This window comes from Colobus angolensis, unplaced genomic scaffold (assembly GCF_000951035.1).
Source record: "Colobus angolensis palliatus isolate OR3802 unplaced genomic scaffold, Cang.pa_1.0 Scaffold16, whole genome shotgun sequence".
Lineage (NCBI taxonomy): Eukaryota > Metazoa > Chordata > Mammalia > Primates > Cercopithecidae > Colobus > Colobus angolensis.
In genome coordinates this window covers 10,797,658-10,814,247 of record NW_012114710.1, presented here as the reverse complement: position 1 = coordinate 10,814,247, position 16,590 = coordinate 10,797,658, and the positions used below count along the sequence as shown (strand labels likewise).

General features: G+C 35.7%; 1 protein-coding gene and 1 pseudogene across 4 annotated transcripts in view; both read right to left on the bottom strand.

The window, feature by feature from the left end:
• The window catches only part of RMDN1 (regulator of microtubule dynamics 1), a 42,256-nt gene that overhangs the window by 2,242 nt on the left and 23,424 nt on the right, over positions 1-16,590 (bottom strand). Inside the window, exons 3-9 of one of the 4 annotated variants that reach the window (XM_011937089.1) lie at positions 14,226-14,313; positions 12,178-12,337; positions 10,579-10,668; positions 5,627-5,682; positions 4,298-4,385; positions 2,665-2,695; positions 216-310 (exon numbers count right to left, since the gene is read on the bottom strand). In XM_011937089.1, the coding sequence (XP_011792479.1) occupies positions 216-310; positions 2,665-2,695; positions 4,298-4,385; positions 5,627-5,682; positions 10,579-10,668; positions 12,178-12,337; positions 14,226-14,313 (608 nt within the window). Of the gene's footprint in view, positions 1-215; positions 350-2,664; positions 2,696-4,297; positions 4,386-5,626; positions 5,683-10,578; positions 10,669-12,177; positions 12,338-14,225; positions 14,314-16,590 lie in introns of all 4 variants that reach the window. The other 3 variants (XM_011937086.1, XM_011937087.1, XM_011937088.1) reach the window with 3 other exon arrangements.
• Positions 7,252-8,688, bottom strand: LOC105508252 (annotated as a pseudogene).

The following is a 16,590-nucleotide window of genomic DNA, read 5'->3' as shown; positions in this document are numbered from 1 at the left end:
CATTGTAGCAGGCAACCCGTAACATCTATCTGGTGACAGTAACTAAACATTTCCTATATAGAAATATAAATGTCAATGAATTTAAGCTTGAAATGAACACACCTGTTTTCAACAATACTATGCATTTAGAAAATTATGCTTTTAAAGAAGTTCTTAATTCACCATTTAATAGTGCCTCAAAACCTTTCTGCCTTACTTTATGGGAGATGTTTTACCTGTTTATCCTCCTCTGTGTGTGCTGGATAGTCCTTGGCTTTCATTAGCCAGAAAGCAGCAAGCTTTTTGTTGTGTAGTTTCAAGTATGTCTTTCCTAAAAGAAGTAAGTTTTTGCTGTAGAAGTTTGGATCCACTGCACATAGGAAAGAAAAAATGATCTCAGATGAAATAGTGTTGCTTTTATTTTTAAAGGTTTGATTTTCAGGTCTAAATTTCAATAAATTTGGTCAATAAGTGATTAGACTAATGGAAATTCTCTTTTGTTCAACTGTTTATATCTCAAACAAATGTTTGTAAAATAATAATTACCATTTAATGAACATCTACAAATGTGCTAGGCACTGTATCATACACATTTCTGATTTTCACAACTTTATAAGTGGGTATCTCCATTTTATAGATGAGAAGCTGAAGCTCCTGATAGAATGTACGCTATTTGAGGACAGTGATACTCTTTTTAATCTCTTTAGTTCCCTATGACACCCCAAGTGCCTACAGCAGTGTGTGAAACAACATACATTCAGTGTACATCTGCTGAATAAGTGAATGAAATAATGATGATGACATATATATATTTGATCAACATTTACTGGATGTCAGCTATACTTAAGCATAGAGGATGAAACAAAAGCTCTGCTTTTTTCAACTTTGTAACGAAAAGGAGAAAGAAACATGAACACAACTAAATGTAATATAAAAATGAACGGAATGCTTTGCTAGATATACAAACTTTGAAATGGTATGACAAACCAAAAAAAAAAAAAAAAGTGGAGAACATTCTTGGCTGAGAGAAAAGCATAAATAGAAAGCCTATGAATGAAAGCATAGAATTATCTCACCAACTTAATTCTCCACAAAGTTTCCTAACAATCTAAGATCCTCTGTATTCAAAGCATACTTTTTCCTCTATATAATTAATGATTAATTCCATGTGCTCCTTAACTAAAATTGTTTTACTTCCTTGAGCAGATTTGTGTGATGCCATGTTGATATACTTAAATTCATTCATCCAGTCATTCATCTATTTACTCAGTCATTTGCCAAGCATTGTGCCAAGTAATGAGTGTGCAATTGTGAGCCAGAAAAGACAAAGTCCCCATCTTCTCTGTACAGTCTTAGACATGTAAGTGTTCATAGTATTGAGTGATAAGTGTCACCGAAGAAACACAAGATACTAAGGGCATCGGAGGAGCTTCTGAACTGAATATGGACCAGAAAGAAATAAGGTAAGGTCACTGAAGAATGAAGTTACCACGGATTTATTTTAGCTCCATGAGGGAAGGACCATGTTTTTCTCAACACACCCAACCCTTAAGTCTCTAAGGTCCTATATTTTTACTTTGTAATTAACTTTTAAATCTCTTTAAAAAAAAGTCATTCCTAGATTCATATTTATGATATGTGAAACAGTATGATCATGAAAGGGTATTATTAGAAGGTAATAATGTAAGTCAGAATTGATAAATTACAGAGATAAAACGTTCAGATAAAATTCTGTAGAAGATAACTATTATCATGAAATGAATAAGTCTATTATGTGTGGGATCTCAAATTTAATAAACATGGTGTCATCTTAATTTTCTCCTGATTAAGTTTTATAGAATATATTTCAATGGCTTTTATGGTCTATTTGGTAACATATGCTTATGTCTCTTATCTCCCCCACTTAGTGTATGAATATTAAAAAGGATAAATTTAGGATGGCCTGGTGACAGTTTCATAGGAGTAGTCACTTTTCAAAACAAACATGACCTGAAACTCTTTGTCACAATATCTGTAAGAGAACGGCTGAATAGCAGAATTCCCATTTAAATGCCTCTAATTAGAGATACATATATATATACACATATATATATATCTTTTCCCCCCCAGACAGGTCTCACTCTGTGGCCCAGGCTGTAGTGCAGTTGTGCAATCACAGCTCACTGTAGCCTGGAACTCCTGGGCTCAAGTGACCTTCCTGCCTCAGCCTCCTGAGTAGCTGGGACTACAGGTGTGTGCTGCCACACCTGGCTAATTTTTATTTTTATTTTTTGGTAGAGATGAGGTGTCACTATGTTGCCCAGGCTGGTCTCAAACTCCTGGGTTCAAGTGATCCTCCTGCCTTGGCTTCCCAAAGTGCTGGGATTACAAGTGTGAGCCACCACATCTGGCCAATATGTGCAGTCTTGAATAAGACAATTACCATGTCAGAGACTCCTCTCAAAAAGGAAGGCTGAATTACATCAAATGATGGACATTCCGGAACTGCAGCTTTAAGTTCAGTAGCAGCCTATTTCTCATTCAGGTGATCTTTACTGAATAAAGACTTTAAAAATTGTTTTACAGTATCTAGCACAAAAATAAGCGTAACAGAATAACTTTGCTTTAGAATTTGCTATTATAGTATATATATACAGCATTCATACAATTTTACTGTATTAATATGTGTAATCAAAAATACCTTACCTTGTTCTGCCCTGTGAAAGTAGCCCAAGGCCTGTCAAAAACGCAAAGAGCCCAAACATAATTAAAAAGATTAAAACAGACAATATTAAAAAAGCATTGTCTCAAAGACCTATTCCTATATTAAAGTCAGGAAGTAAATCATCTTAAAATAATGGTCACTTCTTCAACAGTGAGAGTTAACACCCAAACTGAACGTAACACTTAACTCATCATTAAGATTACAATATATGGACTACTTCTGGTAATAACTTGGTTGCTGTTTACAACTTGTACCAAACATAATGTGCAGAAAGGAAAGAACATTATCATGTGTAACTCAGCTATTTTGACAGTTCTCTTAAATAATAACTAGTGATTTCTAGTAAAAATGAAATATAATCAAAAGCTGAATTGATTCAGGTTGTACTAGTGAATTTTTAAGAGTCCATTATTATTGAAATTCCTACATACAATGTTATTGCGGGTCTGAAACTCTTTGTCCTACTTAAGCTACTGTTTTTGTAATGCATTCTCTAGTGACATTTGATTTCTTAGAAACATAACTAATTTGATAAAGTAGAGCTGACTATATTTTTTGTCCTTAAAATGATTTTTTTTTTTTTTTAAGATAGGGTCTCACTCTGTTGCCCAGGCTGGAATACTATGGCACAATCACTGTTTATTGCAGTCTTGGCCTCCAAGGCTCAAGTGATCCTTCTTCCTCAGCTTAGCTGAGTAGCTGGGACTAGAGGCACAGGCCACCACACGTGGCTAATTTTTGTATTGTTTTCTAGAGGTTTTGCCACGTTGTCCAGGCTGGTCTTGAACTCCTGGGCTCAACTGATCCACCAACCTCAGCCTCCCAAAGTGCTGGCATTACAGGCATGAGCCACTGTGCCCAGCAGATGGGCATTATTTTAATAATGCCATTATAAAATAATGTATTATAAAATAATGCCACCAAAGTGCATTATTTTAATAATATTTCTCAACTGTGTGTAAAGAATACAACTATTTTTTACATCAATTTCTACACTATAGCTTCCCAGAAGAAAGAAAAGCTCCTTGTTACAATGTAAGTAGTATAAGTACAGCTTTCTCAATTGCCTGTCTTCTTACTCTGAAAAGCTTGTGATGAATAAACCCAAAGTTTAACCAGAAATTCCTCTCAAATTTTATTTTTAACATGAAAAACAAAGGCCTTGAAAATATAACAGAATATGAACCTTTCATATGCTTTTTAAAATCAAAGTTATAATGAGTGTTCTTCTTTTATCAACTCAAGCATATGCTTTACTTTTCTGTTATTGTGTATAATACAGCTAAAACATGCTGGGTAACAGTTGCTGTATTGTTCTATTTTTGTGACTTCAATATGGTTTAGATTTCAAACAGAAAATGAAGGTAGATTTTAGCCACGAGCCATTTTAAATGACAGTATTCCAGAATTAACAGTCACTCACCTAATGGGGAAAAAGAAAACCACTCACCAGTCATGGATAATAAGTTTTAAGCCTTGTGATAACATAGTTGAATTGGATCATTAGAAATTGCTCAAGTCCCTCACTGAATCAGAGCTCCACATGTGTGAACACTGTGGAATGGCGCTGTGGTTAATAAATCGGTACTAAGTTAACAAAGGACATCAAACTACCTTCTCATAGGTGGAACTCGGAGGAGTTGCAAACAGCATTTCAGCAATTCTTCTTTGATACCAAGGCATTTCAGCAAATGTATAGCACCTACAAGGAAATAATACAATTTTATACATTCAAATTGTACCTTCTTTTCTCTTAAAGATAACGAAGCATCTTAATACTATAAAAGGAATTTTGTACTGTATGTTTAAACAACTTGTGCTTTACATGATATCTATTAGGTAATCCAGAGATTGACATAGTGATCCATTAGCTGGGATGTGTATTTTGTGATTAAATATAAATAGTAAGCAGTCATACTAATAACAGTAATATAATATACATCTACCATTGAGTGCATTGTGCCAGGTACTGGGCTGATTATTCTCTCACTTATTCTTCATAACAATTATATATGAGATAGGATAATTTCCCCTATTTTTTTTATAGAAGAAAAACTCAGAGAAGTTAAACCTTACTCAGGAAAAATGACAAACGTAAACATCAAATGTATAAATAACAGCAACCAACAACTTAAATCCATTTTTAAAGGGGCAAAACAAATGATTAACCTCCAAAGATCTTTACAACTTTCAGAAATAAGTAGGAAAGAAAGTGTTAGATCTTTGACTAGGATTTGAAGCTCTTAAGGCAAAAATTGCTATTTCATTTGGGTTTGCTTACTAGCATCTGACTTAGTGACTGCCCTTCAATTATCATTAATCCTCAGTGAGTGAGTGTTAGCTTAATATGTCCTTTATCCTAAGAATATATTTCTCTTTTAAAAGAGTTTGACAGAGGACAGTTTGCACTGGTACCCTTCTTAGATGGCAGTAAATATTTAGCTCTGCAGACCATACTCAAAAGAGTGGCCCATCAGTACAGAATACTTTGATAAAGCCTCATACCAGCACAATAATAATCTACAGTGGACATAAGATCACATAAAAATAGACAAGATACTGAAAATCAGATTATATCGTTCCTCAGATTAATCCAGACTATATCTGACATACTCTGAAGATACAAAGACCCTCTTGGGGCATTCTACTGTTTTACTATAGTTACATTAATCTAATTTCATTTAGCATGGTAAATAAGAACAGTCTTTTCAGTCTGTACATGTTTCTAAATGACCTGAATAACAATGTTTAACAGGGTCATAATCAAATTCAGTATGTTCTAACAATACATATACGAGTGCTAGTTAATGGATTTAGCACTCTAAACTCTGTCAGATAATATTTTAAAATATTGAATATCTTCTATATATGCAAAAGATTTATACATACTACAAAATAATATCACACTAAATACTACTGAAATATTTAAATAAATTTTCTTACCAAATACCCATAAGGTGAATTGAAGTCGCATCTTTAGGGTTCAGTTCAATTGCTTTCTAACAAGAAATGAGAAAAATAAATTGTATTTGTTTTCTAAACACTAATAAGTGCGTTACTGTGTTTGCTGAAGAAGCCATGATTTTTGTAAAAAAAAAAAAAGCAATCGTGTGTTTCAATTCTCCCATTATAATTAATATTAATAATTAATCCTGATTCTTTGATTAAATTCACTTCAAAACACTATTAATGACTTGTATTAAGGTTACTATTTTGTAAGGTCCAGACATTTATAGTGTCTATCAAGATGAGAAAAAACATGAAATACATAAATGAATTAAGTTTGCAAATTAATAATCTATAGCTCTTAAAGTTTCTTCCAGATTAAAGGAAAAATGAATAAGGAAGTACTTTCTTGGCAAACTGTAGATGGATACTGAATAAAAGTCATTATTTCCCAAAGAAGAACTAAAAATGCATTTTAGTTTTTTAGAAAAATCTAGTTTTAGACAGTCTCTTCTATGTAGATTGTAGAAAGTCTTTTCTATTTTTAGAAAGTCTCTTCTTGTATGCAGATTTTGTTCAACTTCCCCATCTGTACTTACCAAACGAAAAATAAACAGTTTATAGAATAATTATGTGCAATGTAAAATATGTTGAATCTCCCTAATTTCTATTTACTATGTGAATTAGTGTGAAGCATAAACTATAGAATACCTTTAAAGAAACTGTTCCTCCTTTTATCCATTATTTTGTTGAAAACCACTAAAGAAATCTTACAGATTAATGTTGATCATATTAAAAGCACTGTTTTTGAAAAAGTTAAGATTTCCTAGTTTATGCTTTTCTATAAACCCACATTTTTGCTTTCAGTTTAGTAATGTGTGAGGTACACATTTTCTTTTCTTTTTTTTTTTTTTTTTTTTTTTTGAGACAGAGTCTTGCTATGTCGCCCAGGCTGGAGTGCAGTGGCCGGATCTCAGCTCACTGCAACCTCCGCCTCCCGGGTTCACGCCATCCATTCTCCCACCTCAGCCTCCTCAGTAGCTGGGACCACAGGCGCCCACCACCTCGCCCAGCTAATTTTTTGTATTTTTAGTAGAGACGGGGTTTCACCGTGTTAGCCAGGATGGTCTCGATCTCCTGACCTCGTGATCCGCCCGTCTTGGCCTCCCAAAGTGCTGGGATTACAGGCTTGAGCCACCGCGCCCGGCCTAGGTACACATTTTCAAATATTTGTGATGGTTAAGAGCATGGTCTCTGAAGCCAGACTGACAGGATTCAAGTCACAGCTTAATGACCCTGAACTGGCTGCAATATCTACATTGTTACCACGACTGAGTTTTTTCTCTTTTATAGAAAAGTCATATACTTACTTAACTCATAAGGTTGTGGTAAAAAATAAAAATATTTTAACATGTTTATATGCAACTTATGCTCTAAGCAACCTTTCCCAATTGGAATTCCACTAAAAATTAAGCCCTTCAAAAAACTGTGTAAGTAACTATTTTTTCCATTTCCTAAGAATGATACAGAGATACTGTAGTCCCATTCTAGATGCGTAGGAAGGAAGTTAATTCATCACAATGGATGCCTGGGGGGGATCAGGGTTTAATTTTCCTTTTTTTTTGCCTTTGCCAAAATAAGGTTTTATTTTGAAAGTTATTTGAAAAACACTGAGTAAAGAAGGAGAAGACCTAAGACGCAATGGATATAAGTTTCCAAATTTGTATTCTTGCCAGTCCCACCAATGGTCTGTCAAGCCCAGAAGGTGCTGATTTCTTTGGTAATTCCTATTTTTAGCTTCCTGGAGAAGAGAGCTTTTCCCACAAGCCATCTTTTTTTTTTTTTTTTTTTTTTTTGTAGAGTAGGGCTTTATTTCCAGAAAACTGTGTGTGAGTTGGAGCAGTATTTTTTTTTCAAAACTATCAAGGTAGATCTAATATGTTCAACAAAGTGGGACGGCTCGGCCAGATACGAAGTGGAAAGATTCTCTAGTATGTGCTTGTCATCCTGCTGCAAGCAGAAATCCACATGTGGAAATGGCGTCCAGGAGTACAGTCCTATACGAAGTTGTTCTGTCTTTGCACTGTAAATGCGAATCTTTGGTCCTCCTGCTAAACCTCATGCGGCGTGCAGCTGCTCCTCCAGACCTCGATCTTGAAAGGAGGCTCTGTAGGCCGGGCACAGTGGCTCACGCCTGTAATCCCAGCACTTTGGGAGGCTGAGGCAGGCAGATCACTTGAGGTCAGGAGTTTGAGAACCAGCCTGGCCAACATGGTGAAACCCTGTCTCTACTAAAAATACAAAAATTAGCTGGGCGTCGCAGCGGGCGCCTGTAATCCCAGCTACTCGGGAGGCTGAGGCAGGAGAATCACTTGAACTCTGGAAGTGGAGGCTGCAGTAAGCCAAGATCACACCACTGCACTCCAGCCTGGCCAACAGAGAAGACTCGATCTCAAACAAAAAAAAAAGAAAGGAGGCTCTGTAAATCTCTGCAGTCTCAAGTTGACAGCAATGCCATGTATTATTAGAAAGTGGTATTCATTTTCTTCCCGGTCATTTAATTCCATCACATATAATCATAATACCACTAAGTGAATGTCATCTTCTTTCCTGTCAGATTCACTAAGAAGTTAATGAGTGAGTTTTTGTGACAACTGCCTCCCACATCACTGAAGCCTCCCACGAGGTATACTTCCAGCCTTCCACATTTGAGCATGGTCGGAAAAGGATTTTATGGAGTTCATGATCAAGGGGACCTCAGCTTTGGTGTCAGTTCCATCACAATGTGTCAAGCAGGTGGCCCCGTTACCTGTGTGCCACATGACCACAATGTGACAAGCAGTGGCATTATCAGAACCCAGAATGGAGATGGAGCCATCCTTTGGGGAGGTCACTGTGAGCTCTCTTTGCTGAACATACAGAAGGCCCTAGGGTTCCACTTGTCGAACAGACTGACCTCTGAGACGTCTGCCTCTTTCCTCCAGAAGCAGGTGGGCTCGGACAAGGTCCCTGGCGAACTGCAGCAGCCACACTCGCCGCCCCTCAACAAGCAGTGGCATTGCGGAGGCAGCCGCCCAGGCCAGAGTTTAATTTTCTTACGGGAAGGGTTGACAGGGGGTACTTTCAAGCAAACTCTTTCATAATCAATCTTTCCTGCCATTGGTCTTTCAAAAGGAATCCAAAGACGGTAATTCCTTGCCACTTTGGATATATAATGGAATTTGAAATGTAAGTAGTATAAATGATCCTTTTAATATGTAAATACTAAATACTGCCATTTAAAATATATTTAAACATGTACATTTGAAAGCTTATATAAAACACTGTTTTTTATAATCTATAACCTTCACTGTTTTGTTAAAAAAAGAGAAAAGTGTACATTTGTATTTTTTCTACAGTTCTTCATTATTCACTTTGGAAGTTACGTCATGTATTTCTACATCCTGAGACACAGAGAAATTAAGTGATCTATCTAATGCCACTGAGAAAATTACTGTATTTCCCTGAATCTAAAATATCAAAAATGACACCATTAGTTTATGTGCCACTAAGAAAGAAAATATCACTGCCAACTACAATGTAAGGTTCCAGTGATTACATCATGTAATCTCATTTCAAGGATTTTAAACTGTGAAACAGGTAAATTGTTACATTATAAAATGTCACTTACTAGGTATATATTACTATCTATACCTGAACAAGAAAAGCTAGGTCTCCTGACTCCCAGTCATTCTTTTTCACTAGTTGTTACATAAACTAAGAATTGACACTAAACCATAAAATTCTGAAAAACTATTTAAATAGCAAATTCAGCACTATTCCTATGTATGTTTCCATCACTTTTCCTTCCTATAATCTCAAAAGAGCAATAAATATGCTGGTTTTTTGTGGTAGTTTTTTTTTTTTTTTTTGAGACAATGAAGTTCATACACGTTAAGAAATATACAGACTCCTATGCAATTCTTAGCACCTAACAGCTAACTATAAATTAACTTTAGGGGAAAATATTTTTAGTAAAACACACATAGAATACACACAGAGATATCAATCTTAAATAGAATTATTACTACAAGGAGTGGTGTGTCAATTGTGTTAAAGACTGTTACATTGGACCACACTTTCCATATTCAGGAACTTGTGTCACTGGTCCCCTCCCACAGAAACTGGGCTTGCCCTTGTGACTTGTTTAGATTAATAGGATATTACCAAGTATGATGCAAGCAGAGGCTTGCTAAAAGTTTGCACACTGGATCTTTTCCCATGGAACACTCATTCTTGTGAGCCAACTACCATGCTATAATGAAGGCTGAGCTAGACAACTAAGTGATGATAAAAACAAGTGAGGAGAAACTCTCATAGGTGATAGGCCATCTTGGACACTGTAGTCTCAGCTGAGGGCCCAGGTGATTGCAGCTGTCTAAATGACCTCAGCTATACCAAGCGATGTGGAAGTGCCACTGAGCTCAGTTAACCCACAGAATTGCAAGAAATAAGAAACTTGGCTGGGCGCAGTGGCTCACACCTGTAATACCAGCACTTTGAAAGGCCAAGGCAGGTGGATCAGCTGAGGTCAGGAGTTCGAGACCAGCCTGGCCAAAATGGTGAAACTCTGCCTCTACTAAAAACACAAAAATTAGCCAGATGTGGTAGTGTCCGCCTGTAATCCCAGCTACTCAGGAGGCTGAGGCAGGAGAATTGCTTGAACCCAGGAGGCGGAGGTTGTAGTGAGTCGAGATAGTGCCACTGCACTCCAGCCTGGATGACAACAGCAAAACTACGTCTCAAAAAAAAAAAAAAAAAAAAGAAAAGAGAAGAAATAACAAACTGTCATGGCTCTACTCCACTGTTATCATAGGTGGTTTGAAATACAGCAATAGATAATGAAAACAAAAACCTATTCAGAAAAATTTGACTTTTAAAATTCATGAATTTGAATAATTCATCAGTACCTCAAAATGCTCCTTGATAATATACGCATTTGCAATTTTAGCCTTGATGCCTTCATAATCTCCAACATCACTAAGGCAGATTGCATACCACTGAAAATTAAAAAAAAGTGTAAGAACAATAATATTCTTAATATTCCATTTAATACAAGGTAAAACTGTATAATATTTATTCTTCAAGTCATTCTCATCCAACAAAAAGTCATTGAGCATAAAAACTGTATTAAATGTAATGGAATACATAAAGAAAAGTGGACATGGCCCTCTAGAAACTCAGAAATAGGGTTGGGCGCAGTGGCTCACGCCTGTAACAGTACTTTGGGAGGCTGAGGTGAGTGGATCATCTGAGGTCAGGAGTTTGAAACCCTGGCCAACATGGTGAAACTGCATCTCTACTAAAAATACAAAAATTAGCTGGGCATGGTAGCATGCACCTGTAATCCCAGCTACTTGGGAGGCTGAGGCAGAAGAATTACTTGAACCCAGGAGATGGAGGCTGCAGTGAGCCAAGATCACACCACTGTACTCCAGCCTGGGCAACAGAGAGAGACTATGTCTAAAAAACAAAACAAAACAAAACAAAACAACCTCAGGGATAGGACATGTTTATAGAGAACTATAATACAAGGTAGAAAGTGGTGAATTTTCCAAGAAAGTTACCAACACAACAAGATAATGGTTCATGTTTATGGTCTGAGTATCAATTTAGAAGAATATGTAATTGAATGTTTTATTTCTCATTCTCTTTTCTAGGAGTTCCATCTCCTCCCATATTGCACTGTTATAGTAAGAACAGCCACAATGTCAGCTGTGACCTTATCTCCACAGCCACAGTTGGACAGCAGACCCAAACTGAAACAACCTGAGTTTCTTTCCCAAGAAATGAATCTAAAATGGCCATGCTTCAGAAACCCAGGTGCTGTGGAAAGTCACAAGACTTAGGATAAGGAGAAAAAAAATGTCTGCAATGAAAAAGATTTTCCGGTAACAGCAGAGTAGAGAAACAATTAATGAAGCCTCGGAGCAATCAAGCCAATTTTTCCCAAGGTCCAACTCTACCCTGCCTTTGGGTTCTATGAAGTCCAACAATCCAGAAGGCTAATGATGACCTCGTCTCCCTGTACAATTTACTGAAAAACGTCATTGTGAACCAGTAAGAAATCCTGAGTTACATGTGAAAGTCATTCTAGGTCTCAGTTGTCTAGCTGTTATATTCCTACCTCTAAATAAAACAGAAATATAACGTGAGGAAAATGACAAAATATTTGTGAAGCGCTTATACTACTAAGAATATAGATATAGGTAATTCATGAAATTACTAAACTTCTGCTTAAAAATAAGCATTCACAAAAGTAATTTATCAAATACACATGAAGTTAGACCAAATGTTTACGAAAACAAAGACTTCTTTTTGAAAAACATAAAAATAACTATCTTCCCTACTTCTTTAAAATAGAGAAATTATCCTTAAGATATAAGATTGAATAAAAATAAAAAAACTTAAAATAGAGAAATTGTTCTTCCAATGTAAATTAGGGATAATAGAAAAATATAGAAAATGTACCTCTCAGTACATGGTAATAGCTTAGTTAAGCAACTCACCTTATGCACTGCAAAATGTGATTCATTTTTCTCTAGTGCTCTTTTTGCATACTCTAGGGCTTCATACACCAATAGCTTTTTCTCCTCTTCTGAGGTTCTGCTAAGCTGAGCAACATCACGTGATGCCCGTGCCAAACGCCACAGTAACTCTGCATCTTCACTAATTTGAAATAAAATATAAAACAACCATTTTAGCTCACATTTAAAAATTGTTAAGGGTTACATTACTAATGAATACATTATGGTCTTTCAGCTTAGGAAGCTAGCAACATGGTATCAAAAGCCATTACTAATAATGCTAAATTTGTTATTTTCATTAATACAAAACCTTTATTTGCTAAAATTTCCTATAAAAATGTCTAATATTCATAAATATTAACTTACCTCTAGTATCTAAAACACTGACTTCTTTCAAAAATATCTTTGTATTAAAATTCTCTAAACATCCGACCTACAAAACTCAACATATTAACTTGAGGCTTGGCCTCGCTAGCACTGTGTTTCCAATAGCTCACTCAGTAGTTCATACAGTATCATAAAATACGTAAATTTTATAGACAGGGTCATGTTCTAAAAATACAAAACTGCTGAATCCCTAGTCTCAAATATAGCACCTGACACACAATAGTTTTTGACAATTATTTGCTAATGAATGAATGGTTGAATATAATGTAATCTCAAAATATAATCCTATGTTTGAATACTATGCCATGATGCATGGGTTACTTCAAGTAAGAGCATTGGATTCTTTGAAGAACTTCCATTTCCATATAGTGATATAAGAAATGGTTAATAAATTATTAACCATCACAACTGACAGAAATAATTGTAAAAATTAAATTCCGGCCAGGCATAGTGGCTCACGCCTGTAATCCCAGCACTTTGGGAAGTCAGGCAGGCAGATCACCTGAGGTCGGGAGTTCAAAACCAGCGTGACCAACATGGAGAAACCCCGTCTCCACTAAAAATACAAAATTAGCCGGTCGTGGTGGTGCATGCCAATAATCCCAGCTACTTGGGAGGCTGAGGCAGGATAATCGCTTGAACCTGGGAAGTAGAGGTTGCAGTGAGCCAAGATTGCGCCATTGCACTCCACCTTGGACAACAAGATCAAAACTCCATCTCAAAAAAATAAAATAAATTCCTTTTTATTAAATGTTTGCCTTTAATCCTCACTTTATATTTTTTTAACAAAAAATAAAAATCTGAAACTAAAGGTTCCTTTAGTTAAGATAGTTATTATTCAATGAATATGGAGTAACTACCTTACAGCTTATTTTTCAAGCTATCAATGACATGACAATAAAATGACAAACCAGCCACCTTGAATTACTGAGGGGAGAATGGAGAAGATCACTCCTGTAGATATCTAGGAAAGTAAATTTGGTGGGTCCTGGGGAGAAAACTGGTTTTGAAAATCTCAAAAAGGCAGATGAAAAGGACTCAATATTTTTAGTTTAGGAGATGAGTAAATTAGTTATCTAGAAATGCTATTTAGCCATATGATTTACTTTATAGGGTTGAGTCTTTCTCTCACTCCACACTCCTCCCAAAAATGAGTACACAGTGATATTCTACACTAAACCTACAATCTAAAACTAAAAATAGAAAAAGGGGGTATTTTTGATTTCTCTGACTATCCTTCTAAAGTAATACGCGGTTACTATTTAATGGTGGCATACAACACCCTAAATCTCAGTGAATTCATTTAATCTATACCAATAAATAATTACTTTAAAAGGAATGAGAAGTACAAAATATGACTAGAACGGATAAACATATATTCAGTAACTATGCTGTACGATCTAAAGCAAAATGGGAAAATCAACATTCCACTAGAGTAAGTAGTAACACCTTTTCAAATCAATGAGATACATGCAGCATTTAACGTAAGAAACAAATAGTATATTATAAATTAAACTTAAGAAATATTTTGAAGTAAAAACTACAATAATCAATTTTTAAAACCTCAAGCACTAAGGGTCATTTTATTGTTAAATAAAAATTTTAAGGAAACCACAAGCCTAGGCCTATCCTACATTGCTTACCTTTCCTTGTATTGGGTTAGCAACTGATAAAGTTTTTCTGTTTCTCCGCTTTCATACAGGTAGTCTGCTTGTTCAAGTATTTCTTCAACTTCAAAGATTATAAAGGAAAAAAGACACAATAAAATACGTCTTCCCAAGTCAGATGACAATAATTCAAAGAAACATAAACACTTTTATATATAAGCAAATGAAATTAGATACAGAAATGACCTATAGTGAAAGAGCAGAAATTATGAAGAACCTAGATGGAAACAAAGTAGCAATAAGCATAATGCTATCATAAAAAATGATTTATTGAAATCATGGGAAATAAAAAATTAGAAAACTTATTCTGGTACTGACTAAATATGAAACACTAACAATAAATATAACAGTAACGATAGCTGATGAGCTAAAAAAAATTCCAAAAACTCTCATAGTATTTTAAGAAAGTTTACTTATCTGTGTTGGGCCAGATTCAAAGCTGTCCTGGGCTCCATGTGGCCTATGGGCCGCAGGTTGGACAAGTTTGCTCTATACAGTCTTTGTTGTTGCTGCTGTTAAGTACTATCCGTTGTAGAAAATAAAAGTCATCTACTTGCAGCACTGAATGTTAGTAATGTGCATGAACCAAACTACACTGTTTTAATAGATTCTCTTTATATACAGATGTTCAAAGAGAGCTGTCATCAGAAATTTAGATGAAGCTAACTACACACTGAATCTGGAACTTATTGACACTATGCTCTGACTGACTCTTAAAACTAATTTATATATGACTACAAAATACATAAACATTATTGACAGTGTAGTGCCCTAAGAAAACTGTCTACTTAATGAAAAAACAGTCTGAATTTCAGGAAATTCCAATTATTACTCAGAAACATGTACATTTAATTTTGTCTTCTATAAGGGTACTGTACTACTTAGTCCTAAGCCAACATTCCAATGTGTATACACTTGGTATACTTTAATCAATCATGGTATACTCGCAGTTAAAAGGGTTTCTTGGCCTGGCGCGGTGGCTCACACCTGTAATCCTAGCACTTTGGGAGGGTGAGGTGGGAGGACCACCAGGTCAGGAGTTTGAGACCAGCCTGGCCAACATGGTGAAACTCCGTCTCTACTAAAAATACAAAAATTAGCTGGGCGTGATGGCATGCGCCTGTAATCCCAGCTACTTGGGAGGCTGAGGCAGAAGAATCGAACCCAGGAAGAAGAGGTTGCAGTGGGCCAAGATCACGCCACTGCACTCCAGCCTGGGCAACAGAGCGAGACTGTGTCTCAAAAAAAAAAAAAAAAGGGTGGGGGGTGAGTTCTTAAGTTTTTAAAAAATTAGCAAACAGAAGAAAACCACGAAAATTCTGATGCAATCATGTATTTTTTAACATCATAATGTAATACTTATACTAGTTAAGAAATTAAATGACAATAGCAGGAAAAAACCCTAAAATTAAATAAAGATTTTTTTTCCGGTAATCCCACTTCATTCTGATTAGGTGTTATAAAGTTTAATAATATTCATATGGCTGGTTAATTTTTAAAATTTTGCTTCCATTCTATTCTATATTTTTATCTAATAAGTGGCTGAATCACAAAGTTTGTGTTTTAACAATCCAAAGGATAAGTAGTAGTCTTTATTCTTTAGTTGATATTTACAGTAGGTAGAATAATGGCCCCCAAAGATGCCCCAATCTTAATCCCTGGAATCTGTTTGAATGTTTGGTTACATGGCAACAGTGAACTGCACATAGAATTAAGGTTGCTAATCAGCTAATCTTAAAATAGGAAATTATCCCAGATTATCCAGGTAGGCCCACTATAATTATAGGAGTCCTTAAAAGTGAAAGAGGAAGGCAAAAGTCAGAGAAGGAGTGTCAATGGAAACGAGGTCAGAATGATGGTTTGATGGTGGTTCTGAACATGGAGGAAGGCACCTTTAGCCAAATCATGTAGAAAGCCTGCAGAAGCTGAAAAAAGCAAAGAAAGAGAATATTCCCTAGGGTCTCTGGAATGCAGCTCTCCCAGTGCTGATTTTAGCCAGTCAGAACCATTTTTGGCTTCTGTACTGTAAGATACAGAACTACAGAACCCTAAGATAATAAATTTGTGTTGTTTAAGTCACTGAGCTTGTCACAGCAGTGAAAGAAAATTAATATTAAATTAAATATATTGATCTGACATATCTGAATGTGTATATAGTATGTATAAGTAAAAAAGTTACTTTTAAATCTATTCATTGATTATTCTCTGACTTACTGAAAAGACTGATTACTGTCCTTAACATGATCTAGGAATTCTAAATCACATTTCATGCGATTAAAAATGTAGAAATTGTCAGCCAGGCATGGCAGCTCACGCCTATAATCCCAACACTTTGGGAGGC